At 44.8% G+C, this 18,189-nt stretch overlaps 1 protein-coding gene across 1 annotated transcript in view; it reads left to right on the top strand.

Moving 5' to 3' along the window:
- Window positions 1-304: 304 nt before the first annotated feature.
- LOC136572953 (alcohol dehydrogenase 1-like) overlaps window positions 305-18,189 on the top strand; it is a gene marked incomplete at its 5' end in the record, with an annotated part of 44,732 nt that continues 26,847 nt past the window's right edge. Inside the window, 2 exons of the mRNA XM_066573998.1 lie at window positions 305-313; window positions 6,913-7,014. Coding sequence (XP_066430095.1) covers window positions 305-313; window positions 6,913-7,014 — 111 coding nt within the window. The remainder of the gene's footprint in view (window positions 314-6,912; window positions 7,015-18,189) is intronic.

The raw sequence follows: 18,189 nt of genomic DNA, 5'->3' as shown, positions 1-18,189 counted from the left end.
CAATGGTTCCTCTCCCACCTGAGGAGTTTGTTGTGATCGATGCCCAACCTTTGGAACGTTCCCAGGGTCCGGGTGATGAGGCTGTTGACTTCCAGCAACTGTCTCAAGAGCTTTCAGTGGGTGAGGAGGTCGATGATGATGAGACACAGTTGTCTATCTGTGAGGTAGTAGTAAGGGCAGTAAGTCCGAGGGAGGAGCACACAGAGGATTCGGAGGAAGAGCCGCTGGACGATGAGATGACTGACCCTCCTGGTTCGCTAAGCCAACTGAGGAGAGGTCTTCAGAGGGGGAGGCAAGTGCAGCAGCAGGACAGGTTGAAAGAGGCAGTGGGGTTGCCAGGGGTAGAGGCAGGGCCATAGTGAAGACTCCCCCAACTGTTTCCCAAAGCACCCACTCGCGCCAAGCCACCCTGCAGAGGCCTAGGTCTTCAAAGGTGTGGATGTTTTTCAGTGAGAGCGTGGACGACCGACGAACAGTGGTGTGCAACCTGTGTCACGCCAAGATCAGCCGGGGAGCCACCAGTACCAGCCTCACCACCACCAGCAGGCATATGATGGCCAAGCACCCCATGAGGTGGGACGAAGGCCATTCACCGCCTCTCCCCCTGTGCCCCAACCTGCCACTCAGATCCAACTCCCCTCTCAGGACACAGGCACGAGCGCCTCCCGGCCTGCACCCACACCCTCACCTCCGCTGTCCTCGGCCCCATCTAGCAATGTCTCTCAGCACAGCATCCAGCTGTCAGTAGCGCAAGCTTGGAGCGCAAGCGCAAATACGCCGCCGCGCAACCGCACGCTCAAGCATTAAATGTGCACATTGCCAAATTGATCAGCCTGGAGATGCTGGCGTACAGTCTTGTGGAAACGGAGGCTTTCAAAAACATGATAGCGGCGGCGGTCCCACGCTTCTCGGTCCCCAGTCGCCACTATTTTTCCTGGTGTGCCATCCCAGCCCTACACCAGCACGTCTCCCGCAACATTATTTGTGCCCTCACTAACGCAGTTGCTGGGAAGGTCCACTTAACTACAGACACGTGGAAAAGTAATGGCGGACAGGGCCACTAAATCTCCCTGACAGCACATTGGGTGAATTTGGTGGAGGCTGGGACCAAGTCGGAGCCTGGGACCGCATGCGTCTTACCCACACCCAGAATTGCGGGTCCTTCCTCGGTTCTGGTATCTTCGGCAGTCTATGCCACCTCCTCTAAACCCTCCCCCTGCTCCTCCTGCTACGCAACTTCTACCTCGCACTTAAGAATTGTGAGCAGCACGTCGCCAGCAGTGGGTGTGGCGCGGCGCGGCAGCACAGCGTTGGGCAAGCGTCAGCAGGCCATGCTGAAACTACTCAGCCTAGGTGACAAGAGGCACACGGCCCCTGAGTTGTTGCAGGGTCTGACAGAGCAGACCAACCTCTGGCTTTCGTCGCTGAGCCTCCAACCGGACATGGGCGTGTGTGACAACGGCCGTAACCTGGTGGTGGCTCTGCAGCTCGGCAACCTCACACACGTGCCCATGCCTGGCCCACATCTTCAATCTGGTGGTTCAGTGGTTTCTGAAAAACTACCTGCACTTGTCAGACCTGCTCGACAAGGTGTGCCGCGTTTGCGCACATTTCCGCAAGTCCACCACGGATGCTGCCATCCTGCAGACCCTGCAACATCGGTTTAATCTGCCAGAGTACCGACTGCTGTGCGACGTGCCCATACAGTGGAATTCTACGCTCTACATGTTGGCCAGGCTGTATGAGCAGCGTAGAGCAATAGTGGAATACCAACTCCAACATGGGCGGTGTAGTGGGAGTGAGCCTTCCCAATTCTTTACAGAGGAGTGGGCCTGGATGGCAGACATCTGCCTGGTCCTCAGAAACTTTGAGGACTCTACCTAGATGGTGAGCGGCGATGCTGAAATCATTAGCGTCAACATTCCTCTGCTGCCTGCTGAGAAGTTCGCTGCAAAACATAAAGGCTGACGCTTGGCGGTCGGAACAGGAGATGGGGGAAGAGAGTATGTCCCTTGATAGTTAGAGCACCCTATGTCTATATCTCAGCGCGTTTTGGAGGAGGAGGAGGAGGAGGAGAGGGAGGAGCCTGAGGAGGAAGAGGAGGGGGGAGAGACAGCTGGGCCAACTGCATAGGGTACCCCTGCTGCTTGCCTCCCATCTGTTCAGCGTGTATGGCCTGTGGATGAGGAGAAGGAGGATCCTGAAAGTCATCTTCCTAGTGAGGACAGCCATGTCTTGCGTACTGGCACCCTGGCACACATGGCTGACTTCATGTTAGGCTGCCTTTCTCATGACCCTCGACTTAGACGCATTCTGGCCACTATGGATTACTAGGTGTACACCCTTCTTGACCCCTGGTATAAGGAGAACCTTTCCACTCTCATTTCTGAAGAAGAAAGGGGTTTGAGAGTGATGCAATACCACAGGGCCCTGGTGGACAAACTGATGGTAAACTTCCCATCTGACAACGCTAGCGGCAGAAGGCGCAGTTCCGAGGGCCAAGTAGCAGGGGAAGCGTGGAGATCAGGCAGCATGTTCAGAGCAGCAGGGGAACACTCTCCAAGGCCTTTGCCAGCTTTATGGCTCCCCAGCAAGACTGCGTCACTACTCGCCAGTCAAGGCTGAGTCGGAGGGAGCACTGTAAAAAGGATGGTGAGGGAGTACGTAGCCGATTGTACCACCGTCCTCCATGATCCCTCAGCTCCATACAGCTATTGGGTGTCGAAGCTGGACACGTGACACGAACTTGCGCTGTATGCCCTGGAGGTGCTTGCTTGCCCTGCCGCTAGCGTCTTCTCAGAGAGGGTGTTTAGTGCAGCTAGGGGAATCATCACAGACAAGCGTACCCTGTACCAACTGCCAGTGCCGACATGCTTACACTCATAAAGATGAACAAAGCCTGGTTTTCCCCAGACTTCTCTTCTCCACCAGCGGAGAGCAGCGAAACCTAAAGATTCTTTTTGCTGCAACCGCAGATAAAAGCACTCTTCTGTATCACCTGGAAAGCGGGGCATTTAGCTTTGTCAATCTGTCTCTGACATTAGTCCTCCTCCTGCTACTCCTACTCCAGAAACAACATGTCATCGCGCTGAACGGACAATTTTTCTGCGGCCCAAAAGGCTCATCTACATCTACCAATTTTTTTAACAATTTTTCTATGTTTCAAAAGTATTGAGACTGTTACATGAACCAATTTTTTTCAACAGGGCTGCCTCCAGGCTCTTTTACAAATTAAGCAACAGTGAGCTGTATCTTTAAAAAAATGTTTATGGGTTTCACCTGCCCTCTCGGTTGATACATTTTTCAGAGGTACACTTGTACTCTTGGTACACTAATTTTTGGGGCCCACGCCTACACTCTTATCCAACTAATTTTTCCGGCCTTCGCCTACGCTCATGGTATCCCAATGTTTCAGAAGTTGGCCTATACTATTACTACAGAAATTTTACTGGGGTCTGCCTGCCTATACTTCTGCTACGAGAAAGTTACAGGGGTCTGCCTATACTGCTGCCACTTGAATATTACAGGGGTATGCCTATACTTCTGCTAAAGAAATGTTAATTGGATCTGTCAATAGTCTTACTACTGAAATGATACAGGGGTCTGCGTATACCTCTGCTAAAAAATGTTACTGGGGTCTGACTATACTTCAACAACGGAAATGATGGTGGGTTCTGCCTATACTGCTGCTACAGAAATGATACTCGGGTCCGCCTATACTGCTGCTACATAACTGTTACTGGGGTCTGCCGATACTTCTGCCACGTAAATGTTACAGGGGTCTGCCTATACTGCTGCCACTGAAATGTTACAGGAGTCTGCCTATACTTCTGCTACAATAATGTTACTGGGGTCTGCCTATACTTCTGCCACGTAAATGTTACAGGGGGTCTGCGTATATTTCTGCTACATAAATGTTACTGGGGTTTGCCTATACTTCTACCACGTAAATGTTACAGGGGTCTGCCTAAGCTTCTGCTACATAAATGTTTCAGGAGTCTGCCTTATACTGCTGCTACAGAAATGTTACAGGGCTCTGCCTATACTGCTGCTACAGAAACGTTACTGGGGTCTGCCTATACTGTTACTACAGAAATGTTACTCAGCTCTGTCTATACTGTTACAACAGAAATGAAACTGGGGTCTGTCTATACTGTTACTACAGAAATGTTACTGAGGTCTGCCTATACTTCTGCTACAAAAATGTTACTGGGGTCTGCCTTACTGCTGCTACAGAAATGTTACTGTCGTCTGTCTATACTGTTACTACAAAAATGTTACTGGGGTCTGCCTATACTTCTGCTACAAAAATGTTACTGTGGTCTGCCTATACTGCTACTACAGAAATGTTACTGGGGTCTGTCTATACTGTTACTACAGAAATGTTACAAATACTGGGCTCTGCCTGTACTGCTGCTACTGAAATGTTACAGGGGTCTGCCAATACTGTTGCTACATAAATGTTACTGGGGTCTGCCAATACTTCTGCTACATAAATGTTACAGGGGTCTGCCTATACTGCTGCTACAGAAACGTTACTGGGCTCTGCCTATACTGTTACTACAGAAATGTTACTCGGCTCTGTCTATACTGTTACAACAGAAATGTTACTCGGCTCTGTCTATACTGTTACAACAGAAATGTTACTGGGGTCTCCCTATACTTCTGCTAATGAAATGTTACAGGGGTCTGTCTATACTGTTACTACTGAAATGTTTCAAATACTGGGCTCTGCCTGTACTGCTGCTACGGGAATGTTACAGGGGTCTGCATCTACTGCTGCTACATTACTGTTTCAGGGATCTGCTTATACTGCTCCTCCAGATATATTACAGGGGTCTGCCTATACTGCTGCTACAGAAACGTTACTGGGGTCTGCCTATACTGTTACTACAGAATTGTTACTCGGCTCTGTCTATACTGTTACAACAGAAATGTTACTGGGGTCTACCTATACTTCTGCTAATGAAATGTTACTGGGGTCTACCTATACTTCTGCTAATGAAATGTTACTGGGGTCTGTCTATACTGTTACTACTAAAATGTTACTGAGGTCTCCCTAGACTTCTGCAACATAACTGTTACTGGGGTCAGCTTATACCTTTGCTACAGGAATATTACAGGGGTCTGTGTATACTATGGGTGCACTAAGTCTTCCCATCATGGTGTTCTACCTATCTGGCCCCCCAAAAAACCCAGACTGACTAGGGCATGGCGTGTGTGCCACATGTATTCCCTCTCACGTAACCTCAGCTATCCGGGGCACTGCAATGGGATTTCTCTCTGTACCGTCTGTGTGTTCCTGCTAGCCACCCATGCTGCGGGTGCACACAGACTTGCCATAGCGGAGTTGTACCTGCCTGGCACTTTTAAAGAAACAACGAATGTCTAGGGCATGGCGTGTGGGCCGCAGCCAACATGTATTTCCTCTCACGTAACCTCAGCTATCCGGGGCACTGCAATAGGATTTCTTTCTGCACCGTCTGTGTGTTCCTGCTAGCCACCCATGCTGTGGGTGCACACAGACTTGCCATAGCGGAGTTGTACCTGCCTGGCACTTTAAAAAAAAACAGAATTTTAGGGCATGGCGTGTGGGCCGCAGCCAACATGGATTTCCTCTCACGTAACCTCAGCTAACCGGGGCAAAGCAATGGGATTTCTTTCTGTACCGTCTGTGTGTTCCTGCTAGCCACCCATGCTGTGGGTGCACACAGACTTGCCATAGCGGAGTTGTACCTGCCTGGCACTTTAAAAAAAAAAACAGAATTTTAGGGCATGGCGTGTGGGCCGCAGCCAACATGGATTTCCTCTCACGTAACCTCAGCTATCTGGAGCACTGCAATGGGATTTATTTCTGTAACGTCTGTGTGTTCCTGCTAGCCACCCATGCTGTGGGTGCACACAGACTTGCCATAGCGGAGTTGTACCTGTCTGTCCCCAAAACACTGACAGACTTGGGTAGGGTGTAGAGCGCAGATGGTTTACCCCTTGCATTGTCGTTGAGGTATCCGATACCCAAACAGACACATGGAGTCCCCATTGGACGCAGGGTCGTGTGGGGGGGGTTGGGCAGCATGTAACCCAGGAGAAGTGGCAGCGGTGTGTCCTGCAGGCAGCGCTTGTGCTGGGTTAAAGGTAGTGTGGTGCTTAGCTAAGGTGTGCCTTGCTACTGACGGTTTGTCCGTTTGTTGAGGGGGGGCACTCTTGCCGCTATTGTGGCTTAATAATGAGACCTGGGAACCTGAGATGCAGCCCTGCATGTTGCCCCTCGCCTGCCCTATCCGTATCTGTGTCGTTTCCATCACTTTCGTAGGTTTTGCAGATTTGCACAAATGAAAACCTTAGCGAGCATAGGTGATATACAAAAATGCTCGAGTTGCCCATTGACTTCAATGGGGTTCGTTACTCGAAACAAACTCTCGAGCATTGCGGAAAGCTCGACTCGAGCAACGAGCACCCGAGCATTTTGGTGCTCACTCATCTCTAATCATGAATTTTCTTCTTGGGAATAATCTTTCCCATTATAGAGACCACCAAATAGTGTTGGAGCCTTATAGTCCAGGCAATACTCCCTGGGACAAGGAATATCTAAATAATCTCTCCTCTGGGAGATAAAAAGTTGTCTCAATAGTGTCAACTTTGCCTCATGACAAATATTCTAAGCCAAACCATAATATTTTCTATTATATCTGAGGTCATGTTGCTAGGTCTGTTAAAGGGTCAAGCATTGACTGTAACTTTACTGCCAGTGTTACCCCATGAATTTTGTAACCCTTTCATCAATGAAATACTGCAGCCGTAGGGAATGGAACAGTAAAATATACTGTGCAATGTATAAATATTACTATACAGTAGACGTTGAGAAAATCTTTCATGTCTTTATGGCCAAATTGTTATGTTTACGTTTTTTAGGTTATTAAATGCAAAGCTGCTGTGCTGTGGGAGCCACATCAACCACTAAAGATTGAAGAGATTGAAGTTGCCCCACCAAAGGCCCATGAAGTCCGAATAAAGGTAAGAATTTTATTCTTAAATTTCTTTTTTCCAAGAAAATTTTGTTAAAAATCAACAAACGGAAATTCAATGCATTAGATAAATATGTTACCCCAATCTACAAGGGATTTATATACCAGTGGATTCAACAGGGAAGATCAGAGTCTGAAAGTGAGAATCAGTCTCAGATTCCATGATTAAAGCTTGAAACCTGTAGGAGTTTCACCATCAGTTAACTGCTGCAGTATGCTGCTGTACATAACCTAAGCCAAAGCAGAGTACAAAGCTCAGTTTTCCTTATCTTATTGGCTTAAGGGCTGGTTCAGTAGCGGTCCAGACAGAAACAACCCACTGTCACATGCTAGAGATGTCAGAGATCATATTTCCATTGCTGCATCTGAAAAAAAAATCTAAGTTATATGTGGACGATAACAGGGTTATGATAAATGTAATACCTTACTTATATTCATAACTCGCTGATTACCCAGCGTTACCGTTGTATTCTTTTTTTAAGACATGAAAAGAATGTAAATATGTGTGTGTGTACTGATTTAATATACTAGTATATAAGGAGGACGAGATTGTCTGTGTAATATATTAGTGTATGATGAGGAGGAGGTCGTCTGTGAAATATATTAATGTATGAGGAGGAAGTCATCTGTGTAATATGTTGGTAAATGAGGAGAAGGTCGTCTGTGTAATATATTGGTATATGAGGAGGAGGCTGTCTGTGTAATATATTGGTATATGAGAAGGAGATCGTCTGTGTAATACTAGTATTTGAGGAGGAAGAAGTTGTCTGTGTAAGATATTATCATCTGAGGAGCTAATCCCAGGTATTCACTCCTTTCCTCATTAGAACTCTGAGGAACAACACATTCTGGGAGCAGTTCTAGATAAACTCGAAGCAATGAATTGCAAATGTAAGAAATCTCTAGCACTGCTCCCATAATGTGTTGTTCCTCAGAGTTCTAATGAGGAAAGAAGCGAATATCTGTGATTAGCTCTTCAGATAATAATATCTTACACAGACAACTTCCTCCTCAAATACTAATATTACGCAGATAATCTCCTTCTCATATACCAATATATTACACAGACAATCTCCTCCTCAGATGGCAGTTAGTTAAAAACTGCAGAAACTATTTCAGGATGCATTTCCTCAGAACTAATGATGTAAACCAGAGAAGGAAGCTCTTGATTCTCAAACAGGCTCTTTAACTTGGCATACAAGAAATTATCTAATAGCTGTAGCAACATAGAACAGATAGGCAGGTGATTGGTCTATACATCCTTGGAATATATTAGAATGCCATGTACAAGTAGACTAAGACATACTGAAAATTACCATCCATAAAGATTTCTTTCAAGAACTTTGGGAAACATGAACCTTTTAGAGACCGATTGCCATCACCAGATAATCATAATGCAATCCTGGGTATTGAAGGCGGTTTTTCACTTGTTTCCTTTTTTAATGCACGTTAGCTTGAAGGCTCCCCATAATCTAATGGTGAAGCAGCAGTTTTCCTTAATACAATCAAACAGCTCTAAGATAAATGGAAGTGGGCACTTATTCACAGAGACAGATTGGTTCTCAGATCTAGAACTAAATCACTGTGGACAACCTTACAAAAATATTAAAAGATAACTTTTATTTATAGAATTAAAATGATTTACGGAACCGATTACCTAAACACAATTATGAGATAACAAAAAGAAAACCTGCTAATTTTGAAACAGGTCCATGTGAATATAGACTGAAGGTATAAGGTTTCCACCCTTTGGTGTTTATACTTTTAATACTTTGTGATATAAGACCACCGATGCCGGTGTGTCTAGCCACCACTGGGTTCTCAATCAATATTCCTTACTGACATGGATGTATGTGCAAGTTACCAACTCTGCATCCAGCAAAAGAGCCCCAGACGGCTTTTTACCCTAATTCAGGGGCTTAAGCGGGTGGAATCCCTGGAAAAACACGTGGTGACTCGTCGGAAAAAAGGAAGGAAAAAAGAGTGGAAAAGAGAAAAGAAAAGGGAGAAAAAAGGGAGAGGGGAAAAAAGAAAGGGAAATATTCAACTGCACCTCACTAGACAGAGAAAACTCTGGACTCATAAAACAATCCCCCAAGCAGAAGAATACAGTCACTGTTTTTTCTTTTCCTTTTCAACAAGGACCGCTCAGCTGTGGCTTTCTCCATAAAACAATCGCTAGATAAGATTCCACCAATGTGAACAAAAATTTCCGTCCTCCCATCGTAGTGATATTAGAAAGCAGATACAATGAGAAAGAATAACAAAAGCGCCAGTTCGGACGCAAGCAAAAATTCTAAAACACCTAGCAGATCAACTGAAAGTGAAAAAATTATTAAAAGACTCTCGCCTGATTGCACAAAACAAACCAAAACAAAGACTATCATAGAAGAGGATAAAATTATACCGATGTAAGTCCTACCCTCAGATCTGGATAGTGAATCGGAGGAAGAGGCGTATGCACGAGACAATTCGGATCTGAGAAATTATATTAAAGCACTACCCACCAAAGAGTGCATAAAAGATATTTTTAAGGAATTCACTCAGTTCTCCTGAACTTGCCTACTTTCCAATTCTGTGAGAGCTGGTAATCAGTGACATCGCGTAAAGCCAAGAAATCTCGCACTCAAGAGATGAGCTTAGCCAAATCTCCTGGAAGAGGACTTCCTAATGACAACACCTGAGCACCACACCAGATGCACGACTAGATGGCGTTTTCTCATCTTCCTTATGCTCTCACTGTTTGCCTCTTTTTTTGGCTTGAGTTTATCTGCTTCTGCTCTCCTTTAACCTCTTTATTTTCAGTATTTACAGACTATGTTGGGAGTCGCAAACCCCCTATGCCTCTTCACGCCCCAGCAACTCCTTTAATTCCTGCTCGATAATCTGGTTATAATGTTGTTACTGGTCTACCAAGGACCAGCTGTTATAGCTATGTTTTTCTTGTTTGTTTCTGTGTTTTGAATCTACCTGACAGCTCTGCAGATACTATTTGCTCAAAAAAATATTCCTGTCATTCCATTCATGGCTGATATGCACCTAGCCTCTTTTAATGTAAAACGGATTAACATCCCACAAAAGAGGTCCCAAATACTCCACTATCCAGAGAAACAGGGTGTGGATATTATCTTCCTTCAAGAAACCCACTTTAAAAAAAAACTACACCCCTATCACCAAAAACAAATCTTTTACTAAATGGTTCAACACCACCACACCTTTGAAAAGACATAGAGGGGTAGCTATTCTACATAAGAGAGTTCCCTTCCAAGCATTAAATGACTTAGCTAACCCGGAGGGTAGATTTATCTTTGTTAAGGGCTTAATCGGGAACAGAGTATTTACCTTAGCTAATCTGTATGCTCCTAACTCCCATCAAGACGCCTTTTTCACTATAGCCACCAAACATTTGCAAGAATTCTCTGAGGGGGATCTTATTATGGGCGGGGACTTCAACGTGCCTCTCAGTCCCACTCTAGACACATCTAATGACACCTCAGCGGTCCCATTCTCTAAGATTAAAAAAATGTAAAAACTACTAGCTGATCTCCATGTAGTAGACCCCTGGAGAGTTCTTAATCCAGACTTAAAGGATTTTTTCATTATTTTTTTTTATAATCAATGTTTATTGAAATTTTGAAAATTTAACATACATAGTCTCAATGAGTATGATGATTGCTTACAATAGTAGATTATATCAAAAGGATTACACTATGTAACATGAAATTACCATATATATCAACGACAAAGATGTAACCAAAACCATAGGGGGCCAAGCGGGCCCGTCCCAGGGGGAACGGCAAGGGGGGGGGGGGATCTCGCACCTTCTCTATCCTGCCAGGGGTGGGTGGCCTAGTTCTTTTGCAGTCCAGGTCTATCCGCTCCGGTATGCGCAAAAGAGGGGTGGGTGTAGGATTCTACTCTGGTAACAGCCCCTCCCACGGGGCGGAAGAGGAAGGGGGGGAGTGAGCTCAGCCCTATTCGTACCCAGGCTGCTGCTGAGAGGGTTCCTTAATCAAGCAACGACGCCCTAATGGAGCCCCACAGGTTCCATAACTCCAGAAAAGCTTCATGAGTGCCCTTAGACCAGCTAGACAGCTCCTCGAGACTCGAGAGGAGATCCACCCTGTCCTTCCACATTGTCAGGGAAGGGGGGTCTTTTTGATGCCATAGCAGGGGGATGAGGGATTTAGCAGCATAATAATAAGAAATATTTGAGAATAGATTACTTCTTTTTAAGCGTTCCCTACTAGACTCAATCACCAATACTTTTTATGACCCTATCCTGTATTCTGATGACGCCCCAATTTTCATGAAGATGACCATATCCACCAAAAGGAGATCCGTATCCAATTGGCTACTAAATGACAACCTGTTAAAGAGTAAAGAGGACATTGAATATATGCAAAAAGGCCTACAGCACTACTTCGGGGAGAACGCACGGGAAACTTGCAACCCTACTACCCTTTGGGAGGCTCATAAGGCAGTAATAAGAGGCCTTTTTATTGAATTAGGAGCAAGGAGAAAGAAGGAAAAAGAGAGAGAGATCGCTTCTCTCATTGAGCAGATAAAAATATAGAAACTTGTAATAAGAAAAACCTCCTACTTGAATATGAAAACCAACTATTCAGCCTGCATATCAAGTTAAAAGAGCTCCTTAATCAAAAATCCCCAAAACATCTTTTTTTCGCAAGATATAAGCATTATGCCTTCTCAGATAAGTGTGGGAAAAAGCTTGCAGCCCTAATTAAAACACAGAACGCAAAGGCATTAATTCCTAAAATAAAAGACAAAAATGATGTGATACATCACAAAACATCAGAGATCTCCAATATTTTTCATGCATATTACTTTGATTAATACAACATTCAAAATTCCATAGAGTCTTCATCAATTAAACAGCAAAAAATACGCAACTTCTTAGATGCGGTCAAGGTCCCTAATTTATCTAAAAACCAAACACAACCCCTCCTCGAACCGATCTCCCCTCGGGGAGTGGAGGAATATATTCAGTCAGCTCCGAATGGGAAAAGTCCTGGTCCTGACGGCTTTGGATCCCTATATTTCAAAACCTTCAAAGAGACCCTTACCCCATATTTAGTTAACTACTTCAACTCCATTACTGCTGGAAATCCTTTTCAGAAGGAGGCATTGACGGCACATATTACACTAATCTCCAAAGAAGGAAAGGACTCCTCGCTATGTAGTAGTTATAGACCCATATCACTAATTAATAGAGATGAGCGAACGTGCTCGGCCCCGCCCCTTTTTCGCCCGAATACCGCGATTTTCGAGTACTTCCGTACTCGGGCGAAAAAATTCGGGGGGCGCCGTGGCGGCGCGGGGGGTTTCGGCGGGGAGTGGGGGGGAGAGGGAGAGAGAGAGGGCTCCCCCCTGTTCCCCGCTGCTACCCCCCACACCGCCGCGCCTCTCCCCGCCCCCCGGCGCCCCCCGAATCTTTACGCGCGAGTACTGAAGTACTCGAAAATGGCGGTACTCGGGTGCGTAAGTACTCATTACGAGTACGTTCGCTCATCTCTACTAATTAATGATATCAAAATATATGCTAAAATGAGGGGGCGTGGCCTAGATGCAGGCAGAGCCAGTTGTGCAAACCTGAGCTCCGTCTAGCTTTAGCCTTTAAAGCTACAAGAATAAGCTTTTTTCCAGCACCTCAGCTTATCAAAGCCTGTTGAAAGGTCCCTGGCAGCGTATGCCGAAGAGACGCACCTCCAAAGCCCCTCTGCAAAAAGTCTCTTTTTCTCCTCCCGCGGCCCGGGACAGAGAGGAGCAACAGGAGAAGATGGCTCCCCCCGCTCCACGAGCTCCGGAGCGAGCAGCAATAAATCTCCAGCTCCTGCAGCTGCCTGTCACAGCGGGGATGCTCCTGCCGATGAGACGGAGGAACTTCAAGATGAGCTGTCAGCCGCTCTGCTCCAGCGTCGGGTGAGTGCAATGAAACCCGATCTGAATTCCATAGCTAGCTCTAAAATGGCACCGGAGCGCTCTCACTCCATATCTGCCCCTCCCACTCCCTCTGCAAGTCCAGAGAAGCAGAGACCACATCTCTCCCCTCCTGTTAACTCATACCAGGAATCATATCAAACAGGAGAAGATCCTATTAATGACCTTCCCTCCTCAAATCTCCCTGCTTCAGAGGATTTTATCAAGCACATGATTCTAGCCCTGCGTGGCTCCCTGCAAAAGGATATTTAAGCTCTTTCACACTCATTTAATGCCTCCATGCAGGACCTAGAAATACGCACTGACCACATTGAAAGTAAAATGGGAGAAATAACAACTTCTCACAACAAGTTAATTGATGCGCATTATGCGCTGGAGGAGGAGGAGGAAAATATCAAGAACAAACTGACTGATCTGGAAGACAGAAGCAGAAGAAATAATGTCAAATTCAGAGGCATTCCAGGAAGTGTAACCCAATCCGACCTGAAAGATTTTCTCACCAAACTAATAGAACAACTTCTTCCAAGTTCCTCAGAACAAGATTGTATCCTGGATAGAGCTCACAGATTAGCAAAACCGAACTTTCTTCCGGATTCAATCCCACGCGATGTGATCGCAATAATTCATTTCTTTCACATAAAAGAAGCCCTAATGATGGCATCAAGAACCTCTAACCCTCTTCCACCTCCGTTTACCAACGTCAAGCTTTTCACGGATCTCTCCCAATCCACAATCCAAGCTAGAAAAGCCTTTTCTCAAATCACCTCAGCTCTGAGATCCACCAAAATCCCCTACAAATGGGGTTTCCCAGTAAAACTAATAATTCTCAAAAATAATGCAATCCAAATAATTTCTTCACCAAAAGAGGGCGCCAAAACCCTAAAAAAATGGGATGTTCCCTTACCAGAAATAATGCCTCCAGCCAAGCCTCAAAGGCCAGTAAAGGCTTCCAATCGCCGCTCGCTTCCTTCTACTCCTCCTTGAAGGAATTGGGTTAATACTAAAGATTTTCCTCTTTCATCAAGTTTGTTTCACATGCTGGACTTTAAATCTTCTCAATACAAGATAAAGGCTATTGTCTATGTGCCGAACTCCCCCCCCCCCAAATGTATCAGGTTTTAAGACCTGTAATTTTTCTCTATTTCATCTGTTCCTTTCCACAGGTCGCCAACTGTTTCTCCAGAGCTTACTTCCGCCACAACTCTGAAAGAAACATACCTCCGTTTCTTCCTACAAGACGACCTGTCTCTGTTTTTGTGAGTTTCACAGTTCATGTATTGTTTGTTATGTATGCTGCCACACTAATTCCATTTCAAATGCACTCACTCAAATGCAAGTATATACAATGCCGATCAATATTTGCTCGCTAAACGTTAAAGGACTCAACTCCCCCTTTAAAAGGGCGATGGTTTGGAGGGACGCAAAGCTAGCAAATATTGATGTGTTATGCCTACAGGAGACACATTTCAAGCAACATTCATATCCCAAATTCTCAAACAAATCCTATCCCAACATCGTCCTTGCAAACGCCCCAAAAAAGCATGCAGGTGTGCTGATTGCCTTTAAAGATAATATAAATTTCTCCCTGAAAGACCAAATCATCAATACGAAAGGTAGATACCTTATCTTGCTTGGCACAATTAATGAGACCCCAATAACATTAGTAAATGTCTATGCGCCCAATAAATCACAGATTTCCTTCCTAAATAAATTAATCAAAAAAGTTAAGAAAATCCACATGGGCAAGTTAATCCTCTGTGGAGACTTTAATGTCATCCCAGACAAAAAACTTGATACCACAGCACAAACAAGAATGACCCCTACGCTTCAACCTTGGATTCACAAGGAAGGACTCTACGACCCCTTTAGATGTCTAAATTCTTCCTCAAGAGAATTCACCTACTACTCCCCAAGACACCAGACCTTTTCACGAATCGATCTCTTCTTAACTGACAGATGGTCTCTAACTTCAGTTACAAGCTCCTCAATAGGTACCACCACATGGTCTGATCACGCCCCCATCTATCTAAAGTTCAACATCAACGCCCCCTTCAACCCAATCAGAATTTGGAGAAACGATATAAATCTGCTCAACTCTCCCACCAACCAAAAACTAATAAAAAATGCTCTAGATGAATACTTCTCCATAAACGCCACTCCAGATATAAAGAATTTTACGCTGTGGTGTGCCCATAAAGCTGTAATAAGAGGAGTATTAATAAAGCTTAAAATTCAAGAAAGAAAAAATAAACAAGCAAAAATAAATAGCTTACTAGACAACATCAAGATACTGGAGAGGGCACAACAGGAATCTCACAAAAACAATCTTCATCTAGAGCTAACTTCTCTGAGAGGAGAATTGAGGAAACTCCTACTAGACAATTACAACAGAAATCGTACCTTCCTCAAAGCCAACTATTATTCATATATTGACAAGCCTTCAAAATTAATGGCTAACTTAGTAAAAAAAAAAAACAGAATAGAGCTAAAATCCCCTACATAAATCACACCAATGATCCTACCGTAAAAATTTCCCACCCCAAACAAATATCAGAGCAATTCAAGAATTTCTACTCCAATCTCTATAACTTAGATAAAGATATAAACACCCCCCAACCCACTACAGCCATTATAAAAAAATTCTTGGATAGTGTGTCCCTCCCTTCCTTAGCATCTCAAAATGAGTCTCTAAACAACTCAATATCTATCTGAGAAATAACTAGAGCCATAAAAAGCCTAAAAAATCACAAATCTCCTGGCCCTGATGGCCTATCTAACGAATATTACAAAATCTTCGCTACCTCTCTCTCCCCTCACCTAGCATCCATATTTAATGATGCAATTAATCAAGGAGAAATGCCAGAAGAGATGTTACAAGCCACAATAATCACCATCCCCAAACCTGGGAAAACAACTACCTCTCCTGCGAACTTCAGGCCCATTTCGCTTTTAAATACCGACACAAAATTATACTCAAAAATATTAGCAAATAGGCTCTTAGAGCTTCTACCCTCGATCATCCATAATGATCAAGTGGGCTTCACGAGGGGCAGAAACGCAACAGATGGTGCGCGGAGAACCCAGAACCTGATAGAATTGACAGACTCGAGTCGGACGCCTTCTCTCTTCCTTTCCCTGGATGCAAAGAAGGCGTTCGATAGAGTTCACTGGGGGTTCGCTTTTGCTGTTCTCCACAAATTTGGAGTGGGAGACAATTTTCTACGTGCGGTTCAGGCCCTTTACGCGAAACCTTCAGCAAGGGTTCTGGTTGACGGTGATTTGTCCTCACCATTTCCTATCACAAATGGAACACGTCAGGGATGCCCTCTTTCCCCCTTACTGTTTGTAATGCTGATAGAACCACTTGTAGAAATGATCAGAATGTCCCCAACAATTAAAGGCATCCCAGTTGGCCTGAGGCAATACAAAATCGGCCTCTTCGCTGATGACGTCCTGGTTTGCCTGACAGATCCTCTAAACTCATTAAGGGGTGTATATAATTGCATCTCTCAATTTAGCCTAGCATCCTTTTACAAACTGAATCTAGACAAATCTCAGATCATGGGATTCAACATAGATAAATCACTGAAAAACGACATCCAAAAAGAATTTCCCTTCCAATGGAAATCAGAAATTTCCTATCTTGGAATCAAACTTTGCAACTCCTCATCAAAAATTGTCTCCTCAAACCTAGATCCGCTTCTTTCTTCTATCAAAATTGAACTTGGGGAGCTGGGGAAGATGGAACCCTCTTGGCTTGGCAGGATGACCCTTTATAAGATGTTAATTCTGCCAAAGGTGCTATACCTTTTTCGCACACGGTCTTTTCCGATTCCTCAAATTATTATTACCAACTTTCAAAAACAACTATTAAATTTCATATGGAATAATAAAAAACCTAGATGTGCGGCCTCTATCCTATACCTACACAGAAAACAGGGTGGATTGGGGGTTCCCAATCTTCAAACCTATTACAACGCGACTATTTTGAGCCAATCTAGCACATGGTTAAAGGGGTTGTCCCGAGGCAGCAAGTGGGTCTATACACTTCTGTATGGCCATAATAATGCACTTTGTAATATACATTGTGCATTAATTATGAGCCATACAGAAGTTATAAAAAGTTTTTTACTTACCTGCTCCGTTGCTGGCGTCCTCGTCTCCATGGTGCCGACTAATTTTTGGCCTCCGATGGCCAAATTAGCCGCGCTTGCGCAGTCCGGGTCTTCAGCAGTCTTCTATGGAGCCGCTCGTGCCAGAGAGCGGCTCCGTGTAGCTCCGCCCCGTCACGTGCCGATTCCAGCCAATCAGGAGGCTGGAATCGGCAGTGGACCGCACAGAAGAGCTGCGGTCCACGAAGACAGAGGATCCCGGCGGCCATCTTCAGCGGTAAGTATTGAAGTCACCGGAGCGCGGGGATAAAGGTAAGCGCTCCGGTAAACTTTCTTTACTTCCCTGCATCGGGGTTGTCTCGCGCCGAACGGGGGGGGGGTTGAAAAAAAAAAAAACCCGTTTCGGCGCGGGACAACCCCTTTAAAACACGCCCAACTACCCTCCTGGTGTCACATAGAAAGACACAGAAACCAAAACAGAACCCTAGGTTCTCTCATGAAAGCCTCAATTCTAAGTGTCCTCCAAACAGATAACCCGTCCCTCCCCCATACTCAAACCCTTTCTCCATTAATGCTAACTACTCTTCATTGCTGGAATCTCCTAGCATACAAATTCAAATCGACTATCAAGGGTGACCTATTCACACCTTCCTTTGGAGATTCTTTCCTACTTCATCCAAGATTTACACCTCAAAGAATGGTCTCGGAGCGGAGTTAGACTCATTTCCGATCTCCTGGACGGGGAGAAACTTCTCGCCTATCGAGCTATTAAATCCAAATTCAACCTTCCTGATAAAGAGGCCTTCTCATACTTAAAAATATCCTCCTTCCTCCATAGCTCTCAAATAGGAAATTGTGCTTTTCCAAAGGAACTAGAATCCTTGCTTTACAAATGCACAAATTCCAAAAACTCCTTAACAAGACTGTTTTACGACTCTATCTCAGGTAACATGAGTAACACAAAAAAAATACACTTGTTAAACTGGGAACACGACTTGCAGAATAAATTCCATGTTGACCAGTGGGTTAAATCTTTTGAATTAGCAAACTAAGCCACCCTATCGGCAGGCCTTCTCCAAACCCATTATAAA

Source organism: Eleutherodactylus coqui, chromosome 7 (genome assembly GCF_035609145.1).
Source record: "Eleutherodactylus coqui strain aEleCoq1 chromosome 7, aEleCoq1.hap1, whole genome shotgun sequence".
In the NCBI taxonomy this organism is placed as follows: domain Eukaryota; kingdom Metazoa; phylum Chordata; class Amphibia; order Anura; family Eleutherodactylidae; genus Eleutherodactylus; species Eleutherodactylus coqui.
Note: the sequence above shows the minus strand (reverse complement) of the source record. Positions and strands in the feature narration are given on the sequence as shown.